The sequence below is a fragment of the Danio aesculapii genome, chromosome 6 (assembly GCF_903798145.1).
Source record: "Danio aesculapii chromosome 6, fDanAes4.1, whole genome shotgun sequence".
Taxonomy (NCBI): Eukaryota; Metazoa; Chordata; class Actinopteri; order Cypriniformes; family Danionidae; genus Danio; species Danio aesculapii.
Genome location: NC_079440.1, coordinates 13,232,469 through 13,259,330, shown reverse-complemented (window position 1 = coordinate 13,259,330; position 26,862 = coordinate 13,232,469). Strand labels below are relative to the sequence as shown.

The following is a 26,862-nucleotide window of genomic DNA, read 5'->3' as shown; positions in this document are numbered from 1 at the left end:
AAACATTTCCCCGCACATTAACTCGGACCAATCGAAAACCATTTTACGTTCAATAACGTTGGCCAATAAGTGTGGATTTTGTCAGATGACTACAGTTTGGTTCTTTTCAACTGGTTCGGACCAAAGCAATCAGTGTGGTGTGAAAAGGACCCAAGACGATGTATCATCTGTGGCCCTTGGTTCGGACCAAATAAACCAAACCATAGATGTGAACCCATAGACTTCCTTTTTCCAAGCCACATCTTTGGACATTTTCATTTTTTTACTGAGAGGATGGTGCTGTTTTGAATCTGCCGCTTTGCTGACACATAGGCATTTGTAGGTTCGTCCTCTTTTGAAAAGAGTATTGGGACCCCAGTCTCATTTGAATTTAAAGTGACAGTCACCTAAATGGTATAATTTGGATCAAAGCTTAAAATGGGCAGTTTTAAAGAGTTCTAAAACTGATTTGTGTGATATTTTGAGCTGAAACGTCATACCCTCTACACAGAGACATCAGAGACTTATTTTTACATCTAGTAAAAAGGAGCATAATAACTCCCCTTTAATTAAATTCACAGGCTTGTTTAGTTTATTTACACTTTTGAATTGCATTGTGGGACCTTGATGTCCATTCAGACCAGTTCGGATGTTGAAAGTGTAATTCTGTAGTTCAACAAAATGAGCTTTATTGGAATTTTCTGTTGTTTGAAAGAAATTTTTTGTGTCGTAAATTACATGAGCCAGTATATTGTTTCAAACTTCTAAAAATGTTAGTAAAAGTCACTTTGTTAAACTTTTCGACATCAGATGTTGTTTTGTGGCTGTTAAACAGAAAACAACCACCAAAACAAAATATTGTTAGGAAACTTAGGATATTAGGATATTTTTGCAGGGCATCTTTTCATGTTCACATTATAAAGACCATCATAATTGAAGTTTTATAGTTATTTTGGAGCATAGTTGCTAAAACATTCCCCACAACATGATTTATGTCTGATTTTGTCCTGTCATTTTTTTTTAGGAGGATGTAGATCAGATACCCGAGCTAGTGGAGTTGGCTCAGCTGGTGCGATATCGTGCTCGCGGAGCCATTGCTAAGGTCAAAGAATTTCAGCATTCCTTCGATTCCTACCGTTACCTGTGGACTGGAGACAGGGCGGAGTTTATGAGGCAGTTTCTGCTCTATGGACACGCCCTCTCTGCTGAAGAGGCGGAGCTTTATGCAGATTATGAGCTACCTAAGAATCCACCCAAACTGCAGAACTTCAGAGAGCAGGTATCTGTCAGTCATGGAGTCAGTATTAAAAAAAAATTTCTGTGCGATTTTTATTTATTTATTTATTTATTATTATTTTTTTTATTTAATTTATTTATTTTTGTTTTAATACATGATATAATAATTAAAGCCTAAATAATAGTAAAAATAAGACTATAAATATTCATTCATTCATTTTCCTTCGGCTTAGTCCTTTATTTATCAGTGGTCACCACAGCGGAATGAACCGCAAACTATTCTGGCATATGTTTTACGCAGCGGATGCCCTTCCAGCCGCAACCCAGTACTGGGAAACACTCATACACTCTTGCATTCATACACTATGGCCAATTTTTGTTTTCCCAATTCACTTAGACCAAATGTCTTTGGACTGTGGGGTAAACCGGAGTACCTGGAGGAAACCCACACGAACATGAGGACTTTTTTGCTAACCACTGAGCCACTGTGCTGCCTGATACCCTACAGTGTGCTTTAATACCTTTATTTTTTTAATGTGACTTTTTTATATTAAAAGTAATCTAGCAATTAAGTTTGGTAAAGTATCTAGTTTTCTTGGAATAACAAAATATACTAGTAAAAACAACATGCTCTCTTTTTTCTGTTTCACTGATTTCTCATTAGATCAGTGAGTTTGAGGATCTTTATGAGAAGGTGCGTGTGTTAGAGGAGAAGAGAGTGTTCTGTGGCTGGTGTCAGGTGGACATAAACCCTTTTAAAAGATCTCTGATGAACATCATTAAGAAGTGGAGCTGGATGTTTAAGGAACACTTACTGAACCACGTTAATGCCAGGTAACAGTAAATCAATATTCATCTTTGACAAATATTATCATATATATATATTTTTTTTTTTGTTACAATAAATCATGATAGTGCAATCATATACAGCTATGGAGAAAATGGAGATAAACAAAAAATTATTTGGACTTATAAAAATTGTAGTTTGTATTTGAGTAAATTAGATTTGTTTCTGTAAACTACTGAGGAAAATGAAAAATAAAAAAAGGTGTCATGTTTTCAGACATAACTAAAGAATTTATTAGACAACACAACACAATACCATTGTTTTAACTCCAACAAGAAATCAGTAATTGGTGAAATAATTGGTGAAATTTTTCATGAAAACATTTTTTATTTTGACACATTTGTCAATTTAAAAAAATATATATATAATAAATTAACATAATACTCAAATCAAGTAAATTCAGAAAAACTGACAAGTGTCATTTGGCCTCTTAATTTTTGTCATAGCTGTAATTAAAGTACAACAATGATAATAATGCAAAGTAACCAATCACATACATATCTCTGTGCCAGCGTCCAAGAGTTGGGCTCGTTCATTGAGGATACAAATCTTGGTTTGGCAAAGACTGTAACTGATGGGGATTATGGCAAACTGGTGGACATCATGAGCCACCTGAAGGCCATCAGAGACCGCCAGATGAGCACAGAGCAGCACTTCAAACCCCTCAAAGCCACATCTGACCTTCTGAAAACCTACAACCAACAGCTGCCTGAGCATGTTTACGTCCTGTTGGAGGTAACGTCATCAAAATATACTTTCGCAATGCTCTGTTTTTAATGTTATTGGACAATGACTGGGATCTGGAGAGACTCCAAAGGAATTTTTTTTAAATGCGAATCTTTCAAAAAGGGTAGAATTTTTGTAATCAAAAGTAAATCTTAACCTTTTTATTATTTGATGTACTATTTATTGCTGTTGATGTCTTTATTGGTTTAAACTTTTATATTGTAGTAAAGTGAAATTTATTGCCATGTCAGATTCTCCAGGTTATCCAATGGCAAGAAAAAAAAAAACAGAAACTATTTACAAACATTTTATAAACTCAAACCTCTTTCTCTCTCATCAATGTGCTTCTGATTCTGCAGCTTTAATACACATTTCCAGCTCACAAGCCTGTGTGTTTTCACAGGCTCTGCCAGAGAAATGGAAGAATCTAAAAAAGGTGGCGTTTACAGTAAAACATGAGGTTGCTCCTCTGCAGTCCAATGAAGTCGCTGTCATACGCAGAAAGTGTGTTCGGTTTGAGGTAAGAGGCTGAAGAAAATGACACACATCATCATTTTCAAATTGCCTTAATGTTCATATGTCTTTCATGTTGTAATTCTGTTAGTTTTAACCCAGAAGTTCTCAACCTTTTTCACTTTGCGGCCCAAATCTTTCTCCTTGTCCAATTTTGCAAGGCCCACGCATGCCTGACACATTTCCTCTTATTCTGTATGTCCAGAGAAAAGTGTTTATTTTAAACATTTATTTATTTATTCTACTAATATTTTCTTATTCTTCTACTACATTTTATAAACGCATATATATATATATATATATATATATATATATATATATATATATATATATATATATATATATATATATATATATATATATAAAAAATTCAATAAAGCTAAACATTACAAATAAAAAAGAAAGTCCTCTACTTGATTCTAACATTTTTTTCTGCATTTTATATATATTTCTATTTTATACACACACACACACAAACACACACATACAGATTCAATGCTCCTGAATACTTTACTTGAGACAATTATTCTTAATTAACTCTGTTATTGTCATGGTTTATGTTATAGTGTAAAATGTTTAACAGTAAGTTCAAAAACAATTGGCAACATAATTTCAATGACATTCAAGTATTTGCGCTATTTTATATTAATAATGGATTCAGTTTACTGTAAACTGTGCATTTTTTGTACTGTATATCATTCCAGTTGAAGGAAAATTAATGCAAAGTGTTTGAAATGTACCCGCAAATCTGGAATGAGGCATGCATGTATAAATAAAATGACATAATAGTATATAAATGATGTAAAAATACAGATGAATAAATATATAAACATAAAAGTTGCAAAACCAAAGTTAGATTTTGTGGTCATTTTTGTTATACGAGACAAGCAGAACATTTTTTTATTGTTGAGACCTTTTGAACATAATACTGATCATCTGTTGTTTGACTCTTAGATTAAACAGCATGAATTCAGGGAGCAGTTCCGCTCTGAACCGATATTCTTTATCAAACTGGAGGAGCCCTACAAACTCATTGACAAGGTACTTTTGTGTTTTTATTTCTGAGTGTGTTTTCAACTCATTGCCAACGCTTTTTTGGGTTTCAAGTAAGTTAAATGCTTTTATTGTCTTGTTTGTTTCAGCCCAGACAGTGCTTACTCAAAAATTTATGTACAAGTGTTGCATTTTACATGCTTAAATGTGCATAATGTCCTTGTTTGTGTTTGTTTGTAGACTAACCGTGCCGTGGCTCATTTGGAGAGTGAGATGGCTAAGCTTCAACAAACAGCCAATCTGTTTGAGGTCAGTTTTCCTGACTACAAACAACTTCGTCAATGTCGGTCAGACATCATCCTGGTTAAAGCAGTCTGGGATATGGTTATGTTTGTCAAGGTATAATCTTAACTAAACTCAATATTTACAGTACAAAGTACTCCAATTACTCATTTACAGTGAGACATCTGTGGTGTTCTTTCTAAAAAATTGACCCAATATTACCCTCTTTTTGGCTTCCTCTTGGGAATGATGGGTAATATAGTCTAGCATCTCAGACTGGACTAAGACTCCATGGAAAGAGATCAATGTGGAACAGATGGATATGGAGCTCAGAAGATTTGCTAAGGTAGAGTTTAAACCTTCTTTTACATTCATAACATGCATAAACGTGAACATAAATTATATGACAAATTACAGCAACTGAGCACATCTAAAACATATATACAACTTAAATAAATATCAAAGCAGGGCGTCACGGTGGCGCAGTGGGTAGCACAATTGACTCACAACAAAAAGGTCCCTGGTTCGAGCCTCAAATCGGTCAGTTGGCATTTCTGTGTGGACTTTGCATGTTCTCCCTGCGTTCGCGTGGGTTTCCTCCGGGTTCTCCGGTTTCCCCCACAAGTCCAAAGACATGCGGTACAGGTGAATTGGGTAAGCTAAATTGTCCTTAGTGCATGTGTGTGAATGAGTGTGTATGGATGTTTGCCAGTGATGGGTTGCAGCTGGAAGTGTATCCGCTGTGTAAAACATATGCTGGATAAGTTGGCGGTTCATTCCGCTGTGGCGACCCCTGATCAATAAAGGGACTAAGCTGAAAAGAAAATGAATGAATGAGTCATAAATATAAAAACCTTGAATATTTTTACTTTAAGAATTTTATTTTTAATTATTTAGATGATTAATAATATATGTTGATTGTTTTGATGATTTGTTGTAGTACATATGAATATTTGTATAAATGTGTAGGAGATGAAGACTTTGGACAAAGAGGTGCGCATATGGGACGTCTACAATGGTCTGGAGTCCATCGTTAAGAATTTGTTGACGTCGCTGAGAGCTGTTAATGAACTTCAGAACTCTGCAGTCAGAGAGAGACACTGGCAACAGCTCATGCACACAACAGGGGTATGACATTCATGCACTTTAGTGTAGTAACGGTGGCTAAATAAACTTCAGCTGAATGATAAATTCCACTCGAGTGAGTAATAGAGAGTCACTAATCTGTCTTCATGTCCTTGTAGGTAAGTTTTGTGATGGATGAAAATACCACACTTGGGGATCTCTTAGAGCTACAGCTTCACCGTGTGGAGGAAGAAGTGAAAAACATTGTGGATAAAGCAGTCAAAGAGATGGGAATCGAGAAGGTATAAAAAGACTAAAGGGATTCTGAGAAGCTCTCATTTTGGGCATTTGTTTTTTTCTTGGGTTCAATAGATTTTGGGATAAAAAGGCATTTTGGGATACAATTAAATTGATCGATTGTGTATGCAGATTCTTGGTGAAATCCAGCAGACGTGGTCCATGATGTCACTGTCATATGAGATGCACACCAGCACTGGAACACCTCTGCTCAAGGCTGACGAGAACCTCATTGATACCCTGGAGGACAACCAGGTAACTTTCTGTAGCAGTCAACTGAGTTCAGCTGAAATCACTCTTAGTTCAGATCAGTTTAGCATTATTCTGATCTAAATAAATTTGTTCAGTTCAGTTCAGAATTCAGATCTGTTCAATTTAAGGTTCATTCACTTTTGGCTGGTTTGGTTTACTCACTCACTCACTCACTCACTCACTCACTCACTCACTCACTCACTCATTCACATTCCTCTCTGAATATCAGGGGTTATCACAGTGGAATGAACCGCCAATTACCCTAGCATAAATGTTATGCAACAGCTGCCCTTCCGGCCGGAACCCAGCACTGGGAAACTGGTTTGGTTGAATTAAAATTAGCATCAATTAAAAAATGTATTTTCTTGCAGAAGTTTTTTTGTTTGTGTGAGTGAGGGGAGAAATTTGCCATATTGATGGCTTTGCATATTTTTAAAACCTTTTCTCAACCACAACTAATGTAATTATAGTAAAGATTAATTCTTTAAAGTTCTCAACTGAAAATAATGTCACAGGTACACACACAAACAATATATACCATCATAAAAGATTTAGATTCATAATAATGAATAAGTGAACCATTATAAAACAGTATTTTTTCGTTTGGTCTGGATCAAACAAACTGAGAGAACTGATCCAAAAGTTCCCTTATTTTGGTTCTGATCAGATCAGTTTGGTTTGATTATGATCTGGGCTCAAACTCCAAAAAGCATCACAAGCCTAAGTAGATTGTAAAAGTATAAAAGATTGTAAAATTACTTTACTGCCTATTCTCAAAAGCATCATAACTTAAGTAGCACTTAAAAATCATCTACACTGTAAAAAATCTAGCTTACAAATTCTTTACTCAGTTTAAAATATTAAGTTAGGTGGGCATATTTTTGAGCTTAGAGTTGAATTTACTCATAAAAACAATTTAAGTGCATGTTTGGAACTGTTTGTTCAATGAAAGTAAAAAATTCAGTTAAGGAGACTTTGAATTTTGATTTCTTCACTTGAGCGTCACTGTAAAAAATAAAAAGTTGAGTTGACTTAAAATTTTAAAGCAACAGCTGCAAATAAATTTTGAGTTTATTAAGCTTCAGTGGTTGAAGTTGTGCCAAATTATTCAGTAAAGTATACTTGACTTAAAACTGCCTTTTCAGTCAACTTAAATAAAACGATTTGGCACAACTTCAACCACTGAAGCTTAATAAACTAAAAAATGTCTTTGCAGCCATTGCTTTTAAATTTTAAGTCAACTCAACTTTTTAGTTTTTACAGTGTGGAGGTGAGATGACAACAGGGGGGGTCCCGGCCCACAAGGGGGCCTCAGCGAGCTCTGTAGGGGGTCGCATCATATTTTTACAAATTTTTAGCAGTGGACAATTAGGAGAATGATCTTTTTGCCTTAGTTCCTTTTATCTCCTGGCTGACCAAAAAATTTACAAATTTGTGATTCGTCCTCATCAAAAAAGACTCACTGATTCACCTTCAGCAGCTAATGCTAATGACCCAAGCATTCTGGACCCTGTTGAGGAAGCTCCAAACATTTTGGGTCGCAGCGCTAGCAATACTGGTAACACGAAATGCAGGAAATACCAAGATAGTTACGTGAACTATGGTTTTTATTTCATTTTCACGAAGCAAAGAGTGTCTGACCCAGCCACAGTGTATTATCTGAGCCAAGTTCTTGCTAACGAATGCATGAGGTTGTCCAAATTAATAAGACATTTGCAGACGGCTCATCCCCAATACCGTGACAAGCCCAGAGCATTTTCTGAGCACAAGGCAAAAGAATTGAAACACACCCAAAATGAGACGAAGGACGTCTAATATAGGGCCAATTTAAAGGCCAAAGGCTTACGTTTTTCAGTTGCAAATGGCCTACTGATGTTTTGCTTTTATGTTTACATTAGGCTATTGTTTGTGCATTAACATATCTAGATATAGTAATAAACATATAATTTGTTTGAAAACAACATTTTTTTTGTAATCCTTACTGCAAACTTATATGAGCGATAATATCATTAACTGTTGAGGGGGGCCCTACAATATTTTCCATGGGAAAAGGAGGTCTCAGCTAAAAAATGTTGGGAATCACTGCTCCACACGTATTTACAACCATTATGGTAGCTACAATTGATGGACTAGCATGCAAAAAAACCCAAAAACTTTTACACTGTATCATACTTGATGCAATGTTGTACCCTTTAATAAAAATATATTTAAAAAAGCCATGATACATAATTTTTGAGAAAACCGACTGTTTGCTTTACATCAGCTAAATTCGTATTAGTTAAAATCAGATGAATTTCAAATACAATCAGATCAGTTTAGTTAATACTTCCAATTTGGCTGAATGTGATCCTCAGGTTCAGCTGCAGAATATTCTCATGAGTAAATATGTGGAGTATTTCATGGTGGAAGTGAGCGGCTGGCAGCGGAAACTGGTGGTGGCTGATCTGGTGATTGGCATATGGTTGGCCGTTCAGCGCACCTGGGCTCACCTTCAGAGCATTTTCACCAACTCTGAGGACATCCGGAACCAGCTGGCCCACGTCGCAGAACGCTTTCAGGGCATCCACCAGGACTTCCAGGTATTGTGTTGGAGTGCATGCAGGATTTTGCCATGGATATTAAAAATTATTGAAAGCTGATTGTTGTTTCAGGATTCAATGATCAGTGTTGTGGAGACAGATAATGTGATAAAGGTCACTAACCAGCCTGGCTTCTTGGAGCAACTCGAAACTCTTCAGCAGAGGTAGTGTGTGCTATTTCCAGTGTAAATGGCCCCAAATAATCCATCTTAACAGTTCTTTGTAAAACCCAGGTTCATATGGGAAAACTTTGAAATGTAGTAATTTTCGTTGAGTGTTTTCAAGACATTTTGGATAAAGGTCTTGAAAAATGTAATTGTATTGCTTTCTATTAATGTATCTTACTATATAGTATCTTCCTATACTATACTATACTATACTATACTATACTATACTATACTATACTACCGACCTTATTCTTGACGTACGAGTGGGTGCAGCATTGAAATTTTTTTGGCTCGAGACCTCCGGTCTTATTCACTTCCATTGGTTTTAGATGTTAGAAACAGCTCATTATGCTGCAAACTGATATTGTCTTATTATATTATTCTACTTTGTATGTATAGTCATGAACACACTTGTTTGTAGAGCAAGTAGTTCGACCGTTTTCTGCCGTTTATTATTCCTAGTCATTTCACCCATAGGAAACTGAATTGGAAGTTCTAAAACAATCGCAAAAATGAGCGCACTTCCGCATCGCAGAATAAGGTCAAGACTGTACTATACTATACTATACTATACTATACTATACTATACTATACTATACTATACTATACTATACTATACTATACCAAACAGCATCTGATATAATGTGATGAATATGTAAATGTATGTAAATATGTAATTTGCCACACTTGTAAAGTTTTGGGAAAAAAATGCTGCTGGAAAGTGCTAAGTTAAGGAAACAATCCACCGTTTTTTTTTTGTTTTTTTTTTAAAGGCTCATTTAACAAGTCTCCTAGAGTTGAAAACAGTTAAACAGTTGGATGCTTTCTGCCGATTTCACAGCGCATGAATAGGCTATTTTTGCATTATGTTTAACATATTTACAATTAAAATGATAAAAACTTTTTTGATTTTTTTTTTTTTTTAAACAAAATGCTAACACACAAAAATGGCAACTGACCCAGCCGAGGCTCGAACCAGCGACCTTCTTGCTGTGAAGTGACAGCACTACCTACTGCGCCACCGCATCGTCGCTAAATGCTATTAGTTACTAGTTAATTTGCTAAAGGGCACCTATGATGAAAATCTTTTGTAAGCTGTTTGGACAGAACTGTGTGTATGTATAGTGTGTCCGCTGCCATATTGGAGTGATAGAAACTCAACAAATTTCCTGACGTAAAATAGAGCCCAAATCCCATCCCATAATTCTGAGGCCCACCGCAACGTGATGTAGGAGTGCGGTTTTCCCTGCCCACCAAATTGATTGACAGGCACCATGTTTCTATAGTAACATGTATAAACAGAACATTTTTGAGATTAAAATATTTGTTCCAATTCTTTGTGATTTTTGTAAGTTTTATAAGTTTAAAATGTTTTTAAAACAGAGTATGTTTGTAATAAAGACCGCTGTGTCATGACGGCCGCATAGGGTAAGTAAACACTAATATGTGTGTGTGTGTGTGTGTGTGTGTGTGTACTGCAAATGGCATTTGTGTGAGACTCATCATTTCAGAAAGGCTTGAATAAATTCCACCACAAATACATCAAATAAACTTAGTATTTTTGAGTAATGAGCTGTATTTCAGCTTCATCAGTCTGTCTCTGTCACTGTTCTGTTTATCTGATGTAACGCATGATGAGAAGCAGACTCGCACGTGGGAGCAGTGGGCGGGGAAAAGCAGCTCATTTGCATTTAAAGCCACAGACTACAAAAACAGCTACACTGTACTCAGACACAAATTCTGGAGGCTATAATAAATATTCTGATGGGTATTTTGAGCTGAAACTTTACAGGCTTTTTTAAGGCTTATCTTACATCTTTTAAAACGAGTAAAATAAGTGCCCTTTAAAGTCATTAGTAACTAATAAAGTGATGGTAACTAATTATCTTAACTTTTTTTATTTTGATAGTAATGCACCAATTAGCACCTTTTGTAAAGCTGTTTTGAAACTAATTATTGTGAAAAGCACTACACAAATAACCTTGAATTGAATTGAACTCTTTTTCAAAAAAAAAAGGTGGAGCGTTTCATTAAATTTAATGTAAGAAACCTGAAAACCTAAATAATTATTTGTGTGTCTGTAAATGTGTGTTTCAGGCTGTCAGTGTGCGAGAAGGCACTGGCTGAATATTTGGAGACGAAGCGTTTGACATTTCCACGCTTTTACTTTGTCTCGGCTAGTGACCTGCTGGAAATAGTTTCTAAAGGAACTCAGCCCAGACAGGTTACTGTTATATTAATACAGTTCAAATCTAAAAACAGCTGTGTATGTGTAACTGTTAAGCAGTGTGAGCTATAATTCTGCGTTTGTGTGTGAATGTATGCGTGTGTGTGTGTGTGTGTGTGTATAACACACAGGTGACAAGACACTTGCTGAAGCTCTTTGACAATCTAGCTGACCTCAGCTTTAAGGAAGAGAAAGACGATGGAGAATTAGATCCCCAGACAACTATTGCCTTGGGAATGTACAGTAGAGAAGGAGAGTATGTGCCCTTCTCACAGCCCTGTGTGTGTGAGGGACAGGTAAGACACATCTATACACACACACACTCTCACACTACATTCAAAATGACATATTTATGTTATATTTGTCTGTTTGTCATGTAACAGGCAGAGTGTTGGCTGAATGCTCTGGAGAAGGCCATGCGCTCTACTGTTCGGCAGGAGATCTCTGAAGCTGTGGCCGCATATGAAGACAAGCCAAGAGATCAGTGGCTGTTTGACTACCCAGCACAGGTGTGTGAGCGTGGGTTTGATTCCATATATTTAGTGGTTTCACTAATATGCTGAGGTACTTTTTATGTTATATTAAAACAAATAGTAAGCATAATGCTAAAATATTATATCTTAGCATGAAATTTTCAGTGTCCCCAGTGTTCCAAACTGATTATTTATGAACTGATTATTTTAGTGAACAAACACATTCATTTCATTGAGTTCTGGTCCAAATTAAAACAATATAAGCTGTTTTTTTTTTTTTAGAAAACACTTGTGGATAAATAATACATCTAAAAACTTGGTAAATAAATTAATGAGACACTTTAACTGTGAGGTGAAGTATGAAAAAAAGAAAAAAAAAAGAAGTGTAGTAAAAATTTAAAAACTTTGTAAGAATACCATTACATTTATTTGACAATTCTTTTTAGGAAGTGCTCCGATGAGAAGAGTTAATTAAAGGAATAGTTGATCTAAAGATTTTTTAATTTACTTAGTTTCCTTATTATTAAAGTGGTTTAAAAGATTTTTGTGTTTCTTTTTTTATGCGGAACACAAAAGAAGATATTTTGAAGAATGTTGGAAACCGGAGCTAACAGGAAATTTCCCAAAACTTTCAGTAATGTTCCTTAAAAGATGTGTAAACTTCATTAAAATAATGTTTCTGGAAGATTATTTAAACATTGATAGAAAAACATTTTTAGAACAAAGTTCTTGGAACTTTTTGAGGATGTTAGTTGTTTTTAATGAATGTTTTCACAATGTTGATAGAAAAATGTTCTTAGAACATTATATTAATGGGAATGGGATGTTCTAATAATGTTCTGAGAACATTCATATAACATGAGACTGAAACATTATGAATAACATTCCTATAACCAAAAAGAAATGTTACTACAATGTCTAAAAACTGGAAGTTTCAAACGTTGAAATAACATGAAATAAATAATGGATAACTGTTAAGGAATGTTAAGGAACCTTTTTTTCGAACCTCAAAATGTCAGCTGGGAAGCCATTGATATCTATAGCAGAAAATTAAATGTCAGCCATAAAGTCAACTTGCTGCAGGTTTCAGTATTTTTAAAATATCTCAAGCGTTCAGCAGAAAAAAGAAACTCATACATTGTTGGAACAGAAGGAGGTAGAGTAAATGATGTCCGAATTTTCAGACTTTTGCACAGACTTTTGCACAGACACTTTAAGTATTGCATTTCTTTTTCAAAAGCAATTTAAAAACAAACTTTAATGAAACCGATCAATCAAAAACTGTAGTCATTAAAAATATCAATTCTTATTCTTATTCTTAATTCTTTATTCTGAACTTTTTCTCATTATATAAAGTCACTCATATAGAGCTGAATTGAAATAACTTATTTAAAAGTTGGATAAATGAAAAACAATTGCGCTAGAGACTCATTTCAGATTCATTTGTGTGTTGGTCCTCAGGTGGCGCTGACTGGAAGCCAGATATGGTGGGCAACAGATGTGGGCATTGCTTTTGAGAGGGTGGAGGAAGGTTTTGAGACTGCCCTGAAAGACTACAACCGAAAACAGGTACACACACTTATGAAAACACTGATTTGTCTCACTTACTTTCTGTTTACATCTGATAAAATGACTGTAGTTTGTGTATGAGTGCAGATCAGTCAGCTGAACTCTCTGATAAACATGTTACTTGGTGAACTCACCCCTGGAGACCGACAAAAGATCATGACCATCTGTACTATCGATGTCCACGCTCGAGATGTTGTTGCTAAACTGATATCTCAGAAGGTAATGAATCCTAAGTGGCCTTTTTTGAGTATTACAGCAGGGAAAATAAGTATTTTTCTCATAAAACATATTTGTAAAGGAGCCGTTGGCTTGAAATTTTCCCCAGATGGTAGTAAAAACCAAAGAAATCCATATATGCAAAGTAAACAAATCTAATTAGTTTACAAATTTAGTTATGAGAATGCCCACACGGAATCTGCGCTCACAGAATTCCGCAGATTTTTAGCCCATCATTGATTCTGTTTATTTACTTGTGTAAATGTGTGTAAATTCATATTTATTCAGTTTTTAAAATCATTACAGTAATATTATTGAATAATATGAAAATATTTATATGATTTATTTACAATATATTTTGTAAAGTAATATTTTCAGTCTTTTAGTAGATCTATTATATGAGAGACTTGCTTTGTTTACTAAATAAAGTGGATCAAATTGGATTTGCATTGTAAACATTAAATACAAGTTAAAAAGGTATTACTTTTTATTTCGAATTTTAAGGTTTTAGTTATGATAATCCCTAAATCATTCCGCATAAATCCACAGATTTTTATCAAAAAATCTTCGCAAATTCCGTCTGGCCCTAGTTATGAGTAATAAAATTAAATGATACAGGAAAAAGTATTGAACACATGAAGAAAGGGAGGTGTAGAAAGGCAGTGAAAGCCCAGACAGCAGCTGAAATCTCTGAGTAGTTCTTTAGCAACCTCCTACCTCATTGTAAATAAATATCAGCTGCTTCAGTCCAACATCTACATTATCAGGATGATTAAGATGAAACCAGAGTGGACATTTTAACAAGACGATGATCCAAAACACAGCCAAGGAAACTCTCAAATGCTTTCAGAGAAATCTGGTTCAATTCCATGTTAACAGCTCCTTTAGAAATATTATTCCCAGGAAAAAACATGACGTGTTCAATACTTATTTTCTCCGGTGTGTATGAGGAAATATGATTATGTTAAAATGGCTTGTTTTTTAAGGTGACCAGTGGACAGGCGTTTGCGTGGCTGTCACAGTTACGGCACAGATGGGCCGAGCAGCAGAAGCACTGTTATATCAACATCTGTGATGCACAGTTTCAGTTTTCATACGAGTATCTAGGGAATACCAACAGATTGGTTATCACACCACTCACTGACCGGTCAGTGTCATACATTCTTACTTATCTGAAGTTAGCCAGTTAATTATGATTGAACTATTCTGGTTTGTAACAATTTACTTGAAGGGGGTATTCATAATAATCTTTATAATCATGATATGACACATGTCATTAATATGAAGTAGATTTTATGCATGCTTATGAAAACTGTCATTTGCACAATTTTGACATTTAAAATGCAAAGATGACATTGTCATTAACATTTTTCTCTAATCGCATTTTTTGATCACTTTTTTGAAAGTCATTAAATTTGTGATAAAAATTCTCATTAAAAGTGTAAATATTCAAATAATTTAAATGTAAAATTATAATAATTATAATACAATTTATCATTTTTAAAATGGTGTCATTGATATCTAATGACTTTTTTTTAAAACTTATTTTTATTTAAGAATAAAACGTTGCATAAAAAACAATAGTGTAAAAGTTTTTTTTTTGGATGTTAGTCCATCAACTTCTAGCTACCTTAATGGTTGTAAATACATGCAGAGAACAAAAAACATCCTCAGGACATAAAAAAAAAAAAAAAAAAAAAAAAAAAAATATATATATATATATATATATATATATATATATATATATATATATATATATATATAAAAGTGCCTATAAAATGTATAAAGTGGAAAAGAAAGGAGTGACCTTGATAATAACAATATGGCTTGTTATTGAAGAATTAAAGCATGGCAGGAGTCCATCACTTTAGGAAGAAGTCGCAATTCATGTATTATTTGTTCCATTTCATACACTTTCCACACTTTTTGAATCCAAGCATTATGAGATGGAGGTTCAGAATTTAGCCATCTGCATGTGATACACTGCAAAGCTGCACAAAGTAGAATTTGTCATAAGTATATTTTAAATCTGCTATCGAAGCCCACAGGGCAAACACCTAGCAGAGCAAGTGTGGGATCTTCAGAAAAGTCACAATGGAAGATTTTCTTAAGAGCATCAAATACATTTTAATGACTAATTCGATTAGTACCATTTTAGTTGAGGTAAAAAAAAAAAAAAAAAAAAAATATATATATATATATATATATATATATGAATCTTAAAATGTATGACTGTTATAATGGCCTTATGACAATCATGTTTATGTCACATTTATGACTATATCTGTGTTTGGTTTTGTCAAGTTGTATTGACAAAGACAGTGCTATAATGTATTTGTTTATGTCAAGTTATCTTAACATGCGCATCTCAAACAATGTAATATTTGCAATTAAATAGACATAACTGAGCAAATGACACTTAACGACATTTGTTAGAAGCAGAGGCATTGCTAGACGTAAAGCTGTACTGGCCCTCCAAAAAAAAGAAAAAAAAAAAAAAAAAAAAAAAAAAAAATATATATATATATATATATATATATATATATATATATATATATATATACAAATTGTTTACCCTTATATTCATTCATTCATTCGTTTTCTTTTCGGCTTAGTCACTTTATTAATCTTATCAACTTATCCAACTTATCCAGCATATGTTTTGCGCAGCGGATGCCCTTCCAGCCACAACCATTCACTGGGAAACACCCATACACACTCATTCACACACATACACTGCAGACAATTTAGCTTACCCAGTTCACCTATACCGCATGTCTTTGGACAGTGACCTTCTTACTGTGAGGTGACAGCGGTACCCACTTTGCCACCACGCCGCCCCCTGTTTACCCTTATATAAATTGCTATACTGAATAAATAAATAACCATTATTAGTAGTATAAAAGTATTATTATTATTCTAATTAAATAACAAAAATCAATCGTAAGATCTGCTAAGAAATCTGTTGCATGAATATTCTATTTATTACATTAGACAATTCTAGAGAACACAAAAAAAAACTATATATTTAAATAATTATCTTTTGTCTGAGACCTGAATCTGATGGCCGAGAATTAATGTTGTTTTAACCTCCCTGACTTATCATCTCTTCTTTCTGCTTCATACAAAAAAATCTATCTAACAGGACCCATGTTTAGTCAAAATAACATCATCATCATCATCATATTAATTAAAAATTAGTTCTGCCAAACTCACTGCGTGCTGACATCTCTGCATTAAAGGCTGTTACGTCAGTTTCACAACTTATTAGCGATGCGTAAGCAGCGAGTATCATTTTGCCATGCTTGTAAACAAGCGGGATTTACCCGAGAGCAGGAGCAGCACGTCAATGTCAAGCAAGAGTGGTGTGCATGGGTATGTTTTCTGTGCGCATGGATCAGTTTTCCATTTTCGATTGTTTTCGATTAAACTGCATTCCTTTTGCAAACGTTAATTCGGTTGTACATAGTGTAATGTCAGTATTATGGGATTACCACTTTGTATTACTTTGGATTACCACTTCAATACATTACATATTCTGTTAAATAAACTTTACGCATTTACTGGTGCACTGGTGATTTTTACTGGAGCACATGCCTCAGTAAGTGGGCTCTAGCGATGCTCCTGGACATAAGTATGCATAAAATCTTTATATTTTTGTCATGTCATGATTTAAAAGGTTTCATGATAGTCTTACGAACACCCTTTTAATTAAAATGTAACCTTCTAGTCATTGCGTCTGCAGATGTTACATTACTCTGACTCAGTCTTTGCACCTTACCATGAGTGGTGCCACCTCTGGTCCTGCTGGAACTGGCAAGACAGAAACCACAAAAGACCTGGGCCGCTCGCTTGGCATTATGGTCTATGTGTTCAACTGCTCAGAGCAAATGGACTACAAGGTGTGTAAATCACAAGACATTGTTTTAGAAACACCACCTCTCTTTACTTGCTGCATCGCTTCTTTCTTTCTCTTCTCCCCCTCCTTTCAGTCCATAGGTAATATCTATAAAGGTTTAGCCCAGACCGGAGTGTGGGGTTGTTTTGATGAGTTTAACAGGATCTCTGTGGAGGTTTTGTCAGTGGTTGCTGTGCAGGTGAAAACCATTCAAGATGCTGTTCGCAACAAGAAACAAAGGTCAGTTCACATGATTTTATCAAATTCTATCCTGTCCTGTACCATAATGTTATGTTCTGTCACATGTTTCATCCCATTCTATGACGTTCCATTTTATTTTTCTACAAAATTGAAAGTAAATTCAATGAGGTATATGCACAGCTAGTGTTTTTCAGCCAATGATATACTTCCGGTGAAAGCTTAATGTGACTATTTTCAATTTTATAAGGTTCCTTTTATAGCATCGATGTTGTAATGTAATGACAATACATTCAGTTCAATAGACTTAAGCATTCATTTAATTGTTCATGTGTAAAACAAGATGAAAGACAGTGTAACCGATAGCACTGTCAAGATCAGCAGGCGAGCACAGAAACTCCATTGACAACACTGGGGTAAAATAAACTGACGTATTTTAAAGACTTGGCGGGGGGAAATGGAATTTAATGCAGTGCTTTCATTCTAAGACCCACTTTACTGTATATCGTATATCTATCAGTGAAGATCACTGATTTTTTAAAAGAATTTTATAATGGAAAGACAGTTCAGTTCACCAGAAGTGCTGAGGCTGGCTGGCTGAAATTAAAAGTCAGTGTGCATATACCACGTTATACCATTCAGTAGTGTCTTGTTCCATCATATGTTTTTCTGTTACATTTTTTTTTAATACTTCATAAATACCTTTTTGTCCTTCCATTGTAAACTCTCAAATTCCTTCTCACATAATTCTATTCCCATCATAATATTCCGCACATTATTTCTATTTCACACTGTTTCCATTTTATTGTATTCCATACAATTGCATACACGATCCATTTCATACCATTGCATGATTTTCTCATTTTAGCCCTTTTTATTCTGTTAATCAGTTATTTCAATTACATTCAGTTATTTATTATTCCATCCTGTTATATCCCCTCCCATTTAATTCCACCCCAACCCATTTATATATTCTCAAATTACATTATTTCTTATACTTTTTGTCAGGATTATGCCACTTCGGTCTTGTTAATTCTTGTTTTGGTGAGGCTAGTCCTGTCTTGTCCAGTATGTTGTGCTCAGCTTGAGTTTTCTCAGGTCGAGCACTCATATTTCCTGTCTATCTTCGTCTTTGTATGAGCGCCATCTTAGCCGCGCTCGGGGTTGTACGCGCTCCCACTTGATGCGGATGCACAAGGTCCGGGCGTGCTCAGGATGCACACTCTCATCCTGGTGTGTGTTGTATTGTCTGCGGCATGCTGTTCTATTCTCAGCATCTTGGTCTAGTTGGTTTCGGTTTCGGTTGGCGCTGGTATTGGAACATGCATGCCGCATGTGTGAGTGCACGGAATGTGTTTTCAATTATTGTGTTCCTGTGTCTTACCTTCAGTCTTTTGTTGGTGTGGTGTTTAGCACGTGGTGTTAATTCTTTCTCTTTATAGTCTCCTCGTCTACTGATCTGTGCCAGTTCGTCACACATTGTTTATCCTGTCTAGTCTTGTTCCAGCCCTCATCCCTGCCAGTCTGTCCAGTCCAGTTTGTTTGTTTATTCATCCTTTAGTTATGTTTTCCCCCTCTGTGTAGTTTTTGTTGCCTTTTGTTTTATTTTTTTTAATAAACTCATTTTTTGCTCTGCACTTGAGTCCTTGCTCCATTTTCCACCTGCCAGAAGTGACACTTTTATTTCTTATGCTATTATATGTCTTTATATGTACACAAATTCCATCTCACAACAATCAGTATCATGCAGTTGAGTCTTTGAGTCTAAAATTTGAAGTTCATCACCATTTACTCACACTCAAGTGCTTCTAAAATTGTATGAATTTCTTTCTTCTTTTGATAAATGGAAGTGAATGTTTTTTTCAACATTCTTCAGTATATCTTCTTTTGTGTTCAACTGAAGAAAAACACTCAAACAGATTTGGAACAAGTCGAGGATGAGTAAATGATGACAGAAAGGAACTATCCTTTTCAGGTCTCATGTATCCATGCAGTTCCTTACAAATTTCATTTTTAAATTACATTAAATTGTGTTTCATTTATCAGGTTCCACTTTCTGGGGGAGGAGATTGAGTTGCGGTCAACAGTTGGGATTTTCATCACTTTGAACCCTGGATATGCAGGAAGGACTGAACTACCAGAGAACCTCAAGGCGCTTTTCAGGTCTCAGGCTCTTGTTATGCTTCGAAGTGAATCAGAATCAACAATACTCATTAAAAAAAGATTTGGTGTCCGCTGAACATGAATTCTGTCTTGTTGCTTCAGGCCATGTGCAATGGTGATTCCAGATTACGAATTAATCTGTGAAATCTTGTTGGTAGCGGAAGGTTTTCTTGACGCACGTCTGCTTGCACGCAAGTTCATCAGCCTGTATACACTATGCAAAGAGCTGCTGTCCAAACAGGTAAATGGACTCACATGCACATTCATGCATATACCTGCTTCGTGATCAGTTGAAAAAGCTTGTGGTTTCTTTTAGGATCATTATGATTGGGGCTTGAGGGCCATAAAGTCAGTCTTGGTTGTTGCTGGGTCACTAAAGAGAGAAGACAGGAGCTGCCCAGAAGAGCAGGTCCGTTTAGAAGAGCAATTTTACTTTAGAAATTATGCATTTCTCCATCACTTTATTTTCAAAAATTCACTCATTTTACAACTACCCCAGAGTTAAACAGTCAAGTTATACCCTTTATGAATCCATTCAGCTGATCTCTTGAGTCTGGCGGGAGCACTTTTAGCTTAGCTTAGCATAAATCATTTAATCGGATTAGACCATTAGCATCTCGCTCAAAAATGACTAAAGTTGCTGTTTTCTAGGCCAATATGACTAGGAACTAAAGTCCCATTCTGGCATAATAATTAAGGAAATATGCTGGTGTACCATGGCTGCAACAGGCGCAATGATATTACACAGCGTCTGAAAATCAGCTAACTTCAGTGTACTTTGGTTTAAATAGATATGATTCAGGATCTGCACCAAAGTAAATGTGTTCTGACTTGTGTCTCAAAAATGACTCCATGGTTACAAAGCACACACTTGTGCAAGCTGCTGTTCACTTTGGCTATATTGATGAAAGTTAGCCAGTTTTCAGGTGTTGCGCAACGTTGTGCCTTCTGTATAGGCATCATAAAGCAGCAAAGTTACTTTATTTTAAAAAAAAATTGTGATTTTTGAATGCTTATGTTCTATACCGATTAAATCATTTCTGTTAAGATAAAAGTGTTCTAGACTTAGAGATTGACTGAATGGATTCCAAAATGGTCAAAAAAAGGTTTAACTCTAGGGGAGCTTAAAAAAAGGATGGATAAAAAGGATGTTATGTGTTGTTTGTGTGTTTTGTAGGTGCTCATGCGTGCCCTGCGAGACTTTAACCTTCCGAAGGTCGTGACAAGTGATGTGCCGATATTCTTGGGACTGATAAGCGATCTCTTTCCTCTTCTGGACATCCCACGCAAGAGAGACCATCTTCTTGAGCAGAACGTACGCCAGTCGGTTGCTGAACTTCACCTTCAGCCAGAGGAGAGTTTTATACTAAAGGTGTGTGCATTTGTAATAAATGCTCAAATATTTTAATATATTAATAATTAAATATATGGGTGCAGTTAAATTAAAATCTTCTGAGCTTGTTTATTTCTTCTTCCTCTTTTAGGTGACTCAACTGGAGGAGTTGCTGGCAGTGAGACACTCCGTTTTTGTAGTGGGTGGTCCTGGATCAGGAAAAAGTCAGGTAAGTCGAGTAAATAAAGAGAGGGTCAGATATAAAGGTTTTGAAGAGTGTGATAACCTCTTGAGCTTCTTATTCAGTGTGTTTGCTATTAGTTGTTTATCCAACAGAAAACAAGAGTCAGTGTTACCCAGATTAAGTACTTACTTAAGTACTTGGTTGAATTATGTGGTTGTTTGTGAGTCAGATTCTGAAGACGCTGCATAAGACCTACTCTAACATGAAACTGAAACCCATCTGGACTGACATCAACCCTAAAGCTGTCACCACTGATGAGCTGTTTGGTTTTCTCCACCCAGCCACACGGGAGTGGAAAGATGGTGTGTATGTGGGTGTTAGTTTGAGGATCATCACTGTAAACAGCTGTCAGCTGGTCTGTGCTTGTGTTTACATGCAATTGTTTCACTTTACTTTTAAAGGGCCATGAAACCCCCACCCCCCCTTCTCAGCAGGGTGTTTTCACACCTATAGTTTGAAAAAAGTCAGGAAAGTGGTTGAATCTAGCTCTGTTTAGGTGGGAGTGTCGGGGGAGGTAAAGGGGTAAAGGTTTGCATAAAAATGGGAGTTTTCAGTTCGAGCATGTGCTGATTTTCACAGAGGCAAAACAACACACAGACGCAGAGGAGAAAGACAATGACTACGTTTATATGGACAACAGTAATCAAATTATTTGCCAAATTATTTAATTGTCGGCTTTAACTGCAGTTTGGCACTTTCACTTTCATTCAGGAACATTTCATGCATGCCCCCCTTGACAAATGAGATATTGGATGCAAGGAACTGCTGGAAGAGTGTAGTTTTAATGGAATGTTTGGTACCGCACAGCGAATGGGAGAAAAAAAACCCTACGCATTTCTCTGTAACATAGATGCACTCGGTGAGTAGCATCAGAAAGCTGTGTGTGTATAAACGCTCGTCACATAATGCGGCGAGAATCCTACGCGATGGTAATAGTTTGATTGCGGTGTTTACATGTTTACATTCGGAGAGCAGCATGTACAGCGGATCTGTCAGTCCATAGTACTGTAGTGATATTAACGCACTGTAAACTAAGTAAGTAAATCATTTTGACTAAAGTACGTCTTAAAAACGGAAAGAGTACTGCTGACGATACGAACTAACTTTGCCTCTGGAGAAACATAAACAAAGCACACTGATCACACACTTACCAAATCTGAAGAGACAGGACAATCAACACCAACTGGAACCGCGTCTTTTTTAAAAGGAGATGAGTAGCAAATCTGCATTTCACCATTTCCAGATGCGAAAAGCTCTCGGGTAGAAGATGTTCCTTACAAACATATTTTTGTCGCTTGTTAGCAGACCACTGTAATCCACACGTGAGTCCAGCTGCGCACTCATAGCGGGGATATGACAACAAAACCTTCATTGCAGCACATTTATAAACAACACTGACGACCCATGTCTCCAAACAATTCTTCTTCTTCCACTTGTTTTGGCAACACAACGAGGCGTCTCTCTGCCATCTGAACACTGTAACAGGTAAAAACAGTCTTCAAAACTATCATGCATATTAATGAAGTTGCACCTCATAAACAATAGAGTGCGCTTGGTTTGAACAAAGTCATGAATTAATGCTGCACACTTAAATGCATCACGTTGTACTCACCGGTACAGACATCCAGTCTACACGCTGAATTGACACAAGGATCTAATCGCCGTGACACAGCTTTAAAAATTAGTTTCAAACCGGAAGAACGAATTTGCTTGAAATAACGAAAAAACAAAAAAATTTTTTACTTTTTTTAATGAAATAAAAATATATTTAATATGTCCTAACAGTGTTTTTAGTAGCGTGGGACACATATATGACTGTCAACACCTCAAAAAAATGTGTTTTGGTGTTTCATGACCCTTTAAAGGTGCCATAGAGTGCATTGATACAATATGTTAAATTGTTCCCTGATATCCACATAGTAGGTATTTGGCTTGGGTAAATAAAAAAATTCTCTGAAAGAAGTATCATATGCTAAATTATAACCAACAGAATTATCCCTAGAATGAAAAGCTCGGTTTTGACCATATTTTAAATGGTCGTGAATATTAATGAGCTCTACATTGATGTTCTCAAATCAGTGCCATAAACTCTTTCTCTCTCTCTCTCTCACTGACAGACTGACAGATTGTGTGTGTGTGTGTGTGTTTGTGTGTGTGTGTGCGTGTGCGCGTGTGCGTGTGTGTGTGTGTTTTGTGTGTGTGTGTGTGTGTGTGTGTGAGATGTACTCTGAAATTACACATGTGCATATTACCAAATTTTAGTATTTAATCCACTGACATCTCTTCAGGTCTATTTTCTTCCACTATGAGAGAGCTTTCTGCTGTCTCTCATGATGGGCCAAAGTGGATTGTTCTAGATGGCGACATTGACCCCATGTGGATTGAATCACTAAACACTGTGATGGATGATAATAAGGTTTGGCATATGCATGTCACAATCAGTGTACTGTGTGATTGTTTGTATATACTTGTGTATGTGATGATGTATATATATTAGGTGCTTACCCTGGCCAGTAACGAGCGGATATCACTGGCCCCCTCCATGCGCTTACTGTTTGAGATCAGCCATCTAAAGGCTGCAACACCGGCCACTGTATCAAGGGCTGGAATTCTCTATGTGAACCCTCAGGATCTTGGCTGGAGTTCGTAAGTGACAGATTTCATTTCATGGACCTATTCCTCAAACCCATTTCATTCGTATTAAAGGTCCCGTGAAGTTCTTTGAAATGTGCGTTTTTTTGTCCGATGTTTGATGTGATCTCAGGGGTGGGACACAGAGTAGCTCCTCCCCTTTTACAAAAACAGCCAATAGCATTGTTTTTATTACAGCTCTGCCAGTGAGAGTGGTTGAGCTGAAGTCCATCAACTGAAAAGCAAATGAAACATCTTGAAGGGGTGGGGCATGTCAGTTACTAGAGAGCATTTGATTGGTGATGATTTGATTAGAAAATGTAGTATGAGGTGACGTAAATAAAACTGTTGATCCATTTAGGTGGAAGTGACTAACTACAAGCTTTAGATGTGTATGTCAGTTTTATATCTTCTAAACACAGATTTTGTCATTATTTTACTAGCTAATAGATATCCTGAACTAACATCCAACCAAATTATTTTAATTTCATGGGACATTTAATGTACTCTACCATTCAAAAGTTTGGTGTCTGTAAGATTTCTTAATTTAAGTTTCTTGTGCTCAGTGAGAGAATATTTGTGAATCTGGATCACAAAACCAGTCGTAAGGGTCATTCCATTGATTTATGGTTTATTAAGACAGTATTTAGGATGCCACATTTACATCTATTACAATGAGATGCAATTATTTGAAAATATGGAATTTGGGTTGCAAAAAAATTCTTTAAAAATTAAATTTGTCCAGTTTTTAGCAATGCAAATGACTTTTTAAATATACACTCACCGGCCACTTTATTAGGTACACTTGTCCAAATGCTCTTTATCGCAAATTTCTAATCAGCCAATCACATGGCAGCCACTCAATGCATTTAGGCATGTAGACATGGTCAAGACCTCATGCAACAGTTCAAACCGAGCATCAGAATGGGGAAGAAAGCTGATTTAAGTTACTTTGAACGTGGCATGGTTGTTGGTGCCAGACGGGCCGATCTGAGTAATTCAGAAATTGCTGATCTAGCATTTTTATGCGCAGCCATCTCTAGGGTTTACAGAGAATGGCCCGAAAAAGAGAGAACATTCAATGAGCAGCAGTTTTGTGGGCGCAAATGCCTTGATGTGGAAGTCAGAGGAGAATGGCCAGACTGGTTGGAGCTGATAGAAAGGCAACAGTAACTCAAATAACCTCTCGTTACAACTGAGGTATGCAGAAGAGCATCTCTGAACGCCAACACGTCCAACCTTGAGGCGGATGGGCTACAGCAGCAGAAGACCACACCGGGTGCCACTCCTGTCAGCTAAGAACAGGAAACTGAGGCTACAATTCGCACAGGCTCACCAATATTGGACAATAGAAGATTGGAAAAATGTTGCCTGGTCTGATGAGTCTCGATTTATGCTGCGACATTCAGATGGTAGGGTCAGAATTTGGTGTCAACAACATTAAAGCATGGATCCTTCCTGCCTTGTATCAATTGTTCAGGCTGGTAGTGGTGGTGTAATGGTATGGGGTATATGTTCTTGGCACACTATGGGCACATTAATACCAATTGAGCATTTTGTCAACGCCACAGCCTACCTGAGTATTGTTGCTGACCATGTCCATCCCTTTATGACCACAGTGTACTTCCAGCAGGATAACGCACCATGTCATAAAGCACGAATCATCTCAGACTGGTTTCTTGAACATGACAATGAGTTCCCTGTACTCAAATAACCTCCACAATCCTCAATCCAATAGAGCACCTTTGGGATGTGGTGGAACGGGAGATTCACATTATGGATGTGCAGCCGACAAATCTGCAGCAACAGCTTGATGCTCTCATGTCAATATAGCCCTAAATCTCTGAGGAATTTTCAAGTACTTAAAGGATTAAGGCAGTTCTAAAGGCAAAAGGGGGTCCAACCCAGTACTAGTAAGGTGTACCTAATAAAGAAACCAGTGAGTGTATTTTTACAGCATGAAATTTTAAAAATGTCTTAATGGTAAATAATTTTGAATTGATATCCAAATAATTTTTTGGCATGAAAGAAAAAATTATATTTTTGACCCATACTATGTGTATTTGGCTATTGTCAGAAATTTACCCATGGAGCAAAAGACATAATATAACAAATGAAAATAACTTCTGTTTTAAGATACTTTAAAATGTAATTTATACCTGTGATTTTTTTTTTTCTGCTGATTTAATGCTTAAGAAGCATTTCCTATTACAGTATATGTGGTGCTATAATTTTGTAAAAATGGTGATACATTTATTCAGAACTCTTTTAAAAGATTTCCATTTCATTTAAATGTTTCAAAGTCATGAAATGTTCTTTTCAAAGAGTTCTAAACATATATATCACAATTTTTACAAAATGATGGCAGCACATATACTGTAATATACTGTTTTACACATCTAAAATGTCTTTACTGTCAGTTCTGGTCAATTGAAAGCATCCATGGTGAAAAAGAACTATTGCTTTCTTTTCAAAAAATAGCTTAATCACCCCAAACTTTGAGTTTTAGAGTAGGTTTTGCGTCTGCATTTTGTTTTTGAGACACTCAGTTCCTCATTTTAATTGACAGGTATGTGACAAGCTGGATAGACACACGTCAGGCCCAGTCCGAACGGGCAAATCTCACTATCTTGTTTGACAAGTATGTTCCCTACTGTCTGGAGCAGGTCAGATGCAATCTTAAGACGATCACACCTATACCTGAGACAAGCATGGTACAGGTGCGAAACACAACCCGATCCACACACACACACACAGCCTACATACAGTTGAAGTCTAAATTATTAGCAGTCCTGGTGTGCGTTTCCCAAACACGACGTAACTCGCGGCTGAACTATCATAGTAGGATTCATCGTTTGGAAAAAGAATGATGTAGTGACGAGTGTTTCCCAAAACCCATAGTTTCTCTGTCGCAGAGCCATCGCTTGAACCATGTTAGTTATAGCGTAAAAAGCCCATAATGATGCTCTAAACG

General features: G+C 36.2%; 1 protein-coding gene across 1 annotated transcript in view; it reads left to right on the top strand.

Moving 5' to 3' along the window:
* dnah9l (dynein, axonemal, heavy polypeptide 9 like) overlaps positions 1 to 26,862 on the top strand; it is a 147,399-nt gene that overhangs the window by 25,000 nt on the left and 95,537 nt on the right. The window contains exons 17-45 of the mRNA XM_056459340.1: positions 1,004 to 1,258; positions 1,880 to 2,049; positions 2,575 to 2,797; positions 3,192 to 3,308; positions 4,256 to 4,342; positions 4,535 to 4,693; positions 4,839 to 4,922; positions 5,546 to 5,704; positions 5,821 to 5,943; positions 6,071 to 6,193; positions 8,545 to 8,769; positions 8,842 to 8,933; positions 11,034 to 11,160; positions 11,295 to 11,459; positions 11,547 to 11,672; positions 13,098 to 13,205; positions 13,293 to 13,424; positions 14,408 to 14,568; positions 17,167 to 17,323; positions 17,414 to 17,559; positions 19,564 to 19,680; positions 19,783 to 19,921; positions 19,997 to 20,089; positions 20,858 to 21,052; positions 21,165 to 21,242; positions 21,427 to 21,559; positions 23,546 to 23,673; positions 23,755 to 23,903; positions 26,458 to 26,608. Coding sequence (XP_056315315.1) covers positions 1,004 to 1,258; positions 1,880 to 2,049; positions 2,575 to 2,797; positions 3,192 to 3,308; positions 4,256 to 4,342; positions 4,535 to 4,693; positions 4,839 to 4,922; positions 5,546 to 5,704; positions 5,821 to 5,943; positions 6,071 to 6,193; positions 8,545 to 8,769; positions 8,842 to 8,933; positions 11,034 to 11,160; positions 11,295 to 11,459; positions 11,547 to 11,672; positions 13,098 to 13,205; positions 13,293 to 13,424; positions 14,408 to 14,568; positions 17,167 to 17,323; positions 17,414 to 17,559; positions 19,564 to 19,680; positions 19,783 to 19,921; positions 19,997 to 20,089; positions 20,858 to 21,052; positions 21,165 to 21,242; positions 21,427 to 21,559; positions 23,546 to 23,673; positions 23,755 to 23,903; positions 26,458 to 26,608 — 4,122 coding nt within the window. The remainder of the gene's footprint in view (positions 1 to 1,003; positions 1,259 to 1,879; positions 2,050 to 2,574; positions 2,798 to 3,191; positions 3,309 to 4,255; positions 4,343 to 4,534; positions 4,694 to 4,838; positions 4,923 to 5,545; positions 5,705 to 5,820; positions 5,944 to 6,070; positions 6,194 to 8,544; positions 8,770 to 8,841; positions 8,934 to 11,033; positions 11,161 to 11,294; positions 11,460 to 11,546; positions 11,673 to 13,097; positions 13,206 to 13,292; positions 13,425 to 14,407; positions 14,569 to 17,166; positions 17,324 to 17,413; positions 17,560 to 19,563; positions 19,681 to 19,782; positions 19,922 to 19,996; positions 20,090 to 20,857; positions 21,053 to 21,164; positions 21,243 to 21,426; positions 21,560 to 23,545; positions 23,674 to 23,754; positions 23,904 to 26,457; positions 26,609 to 26,862) is intronic.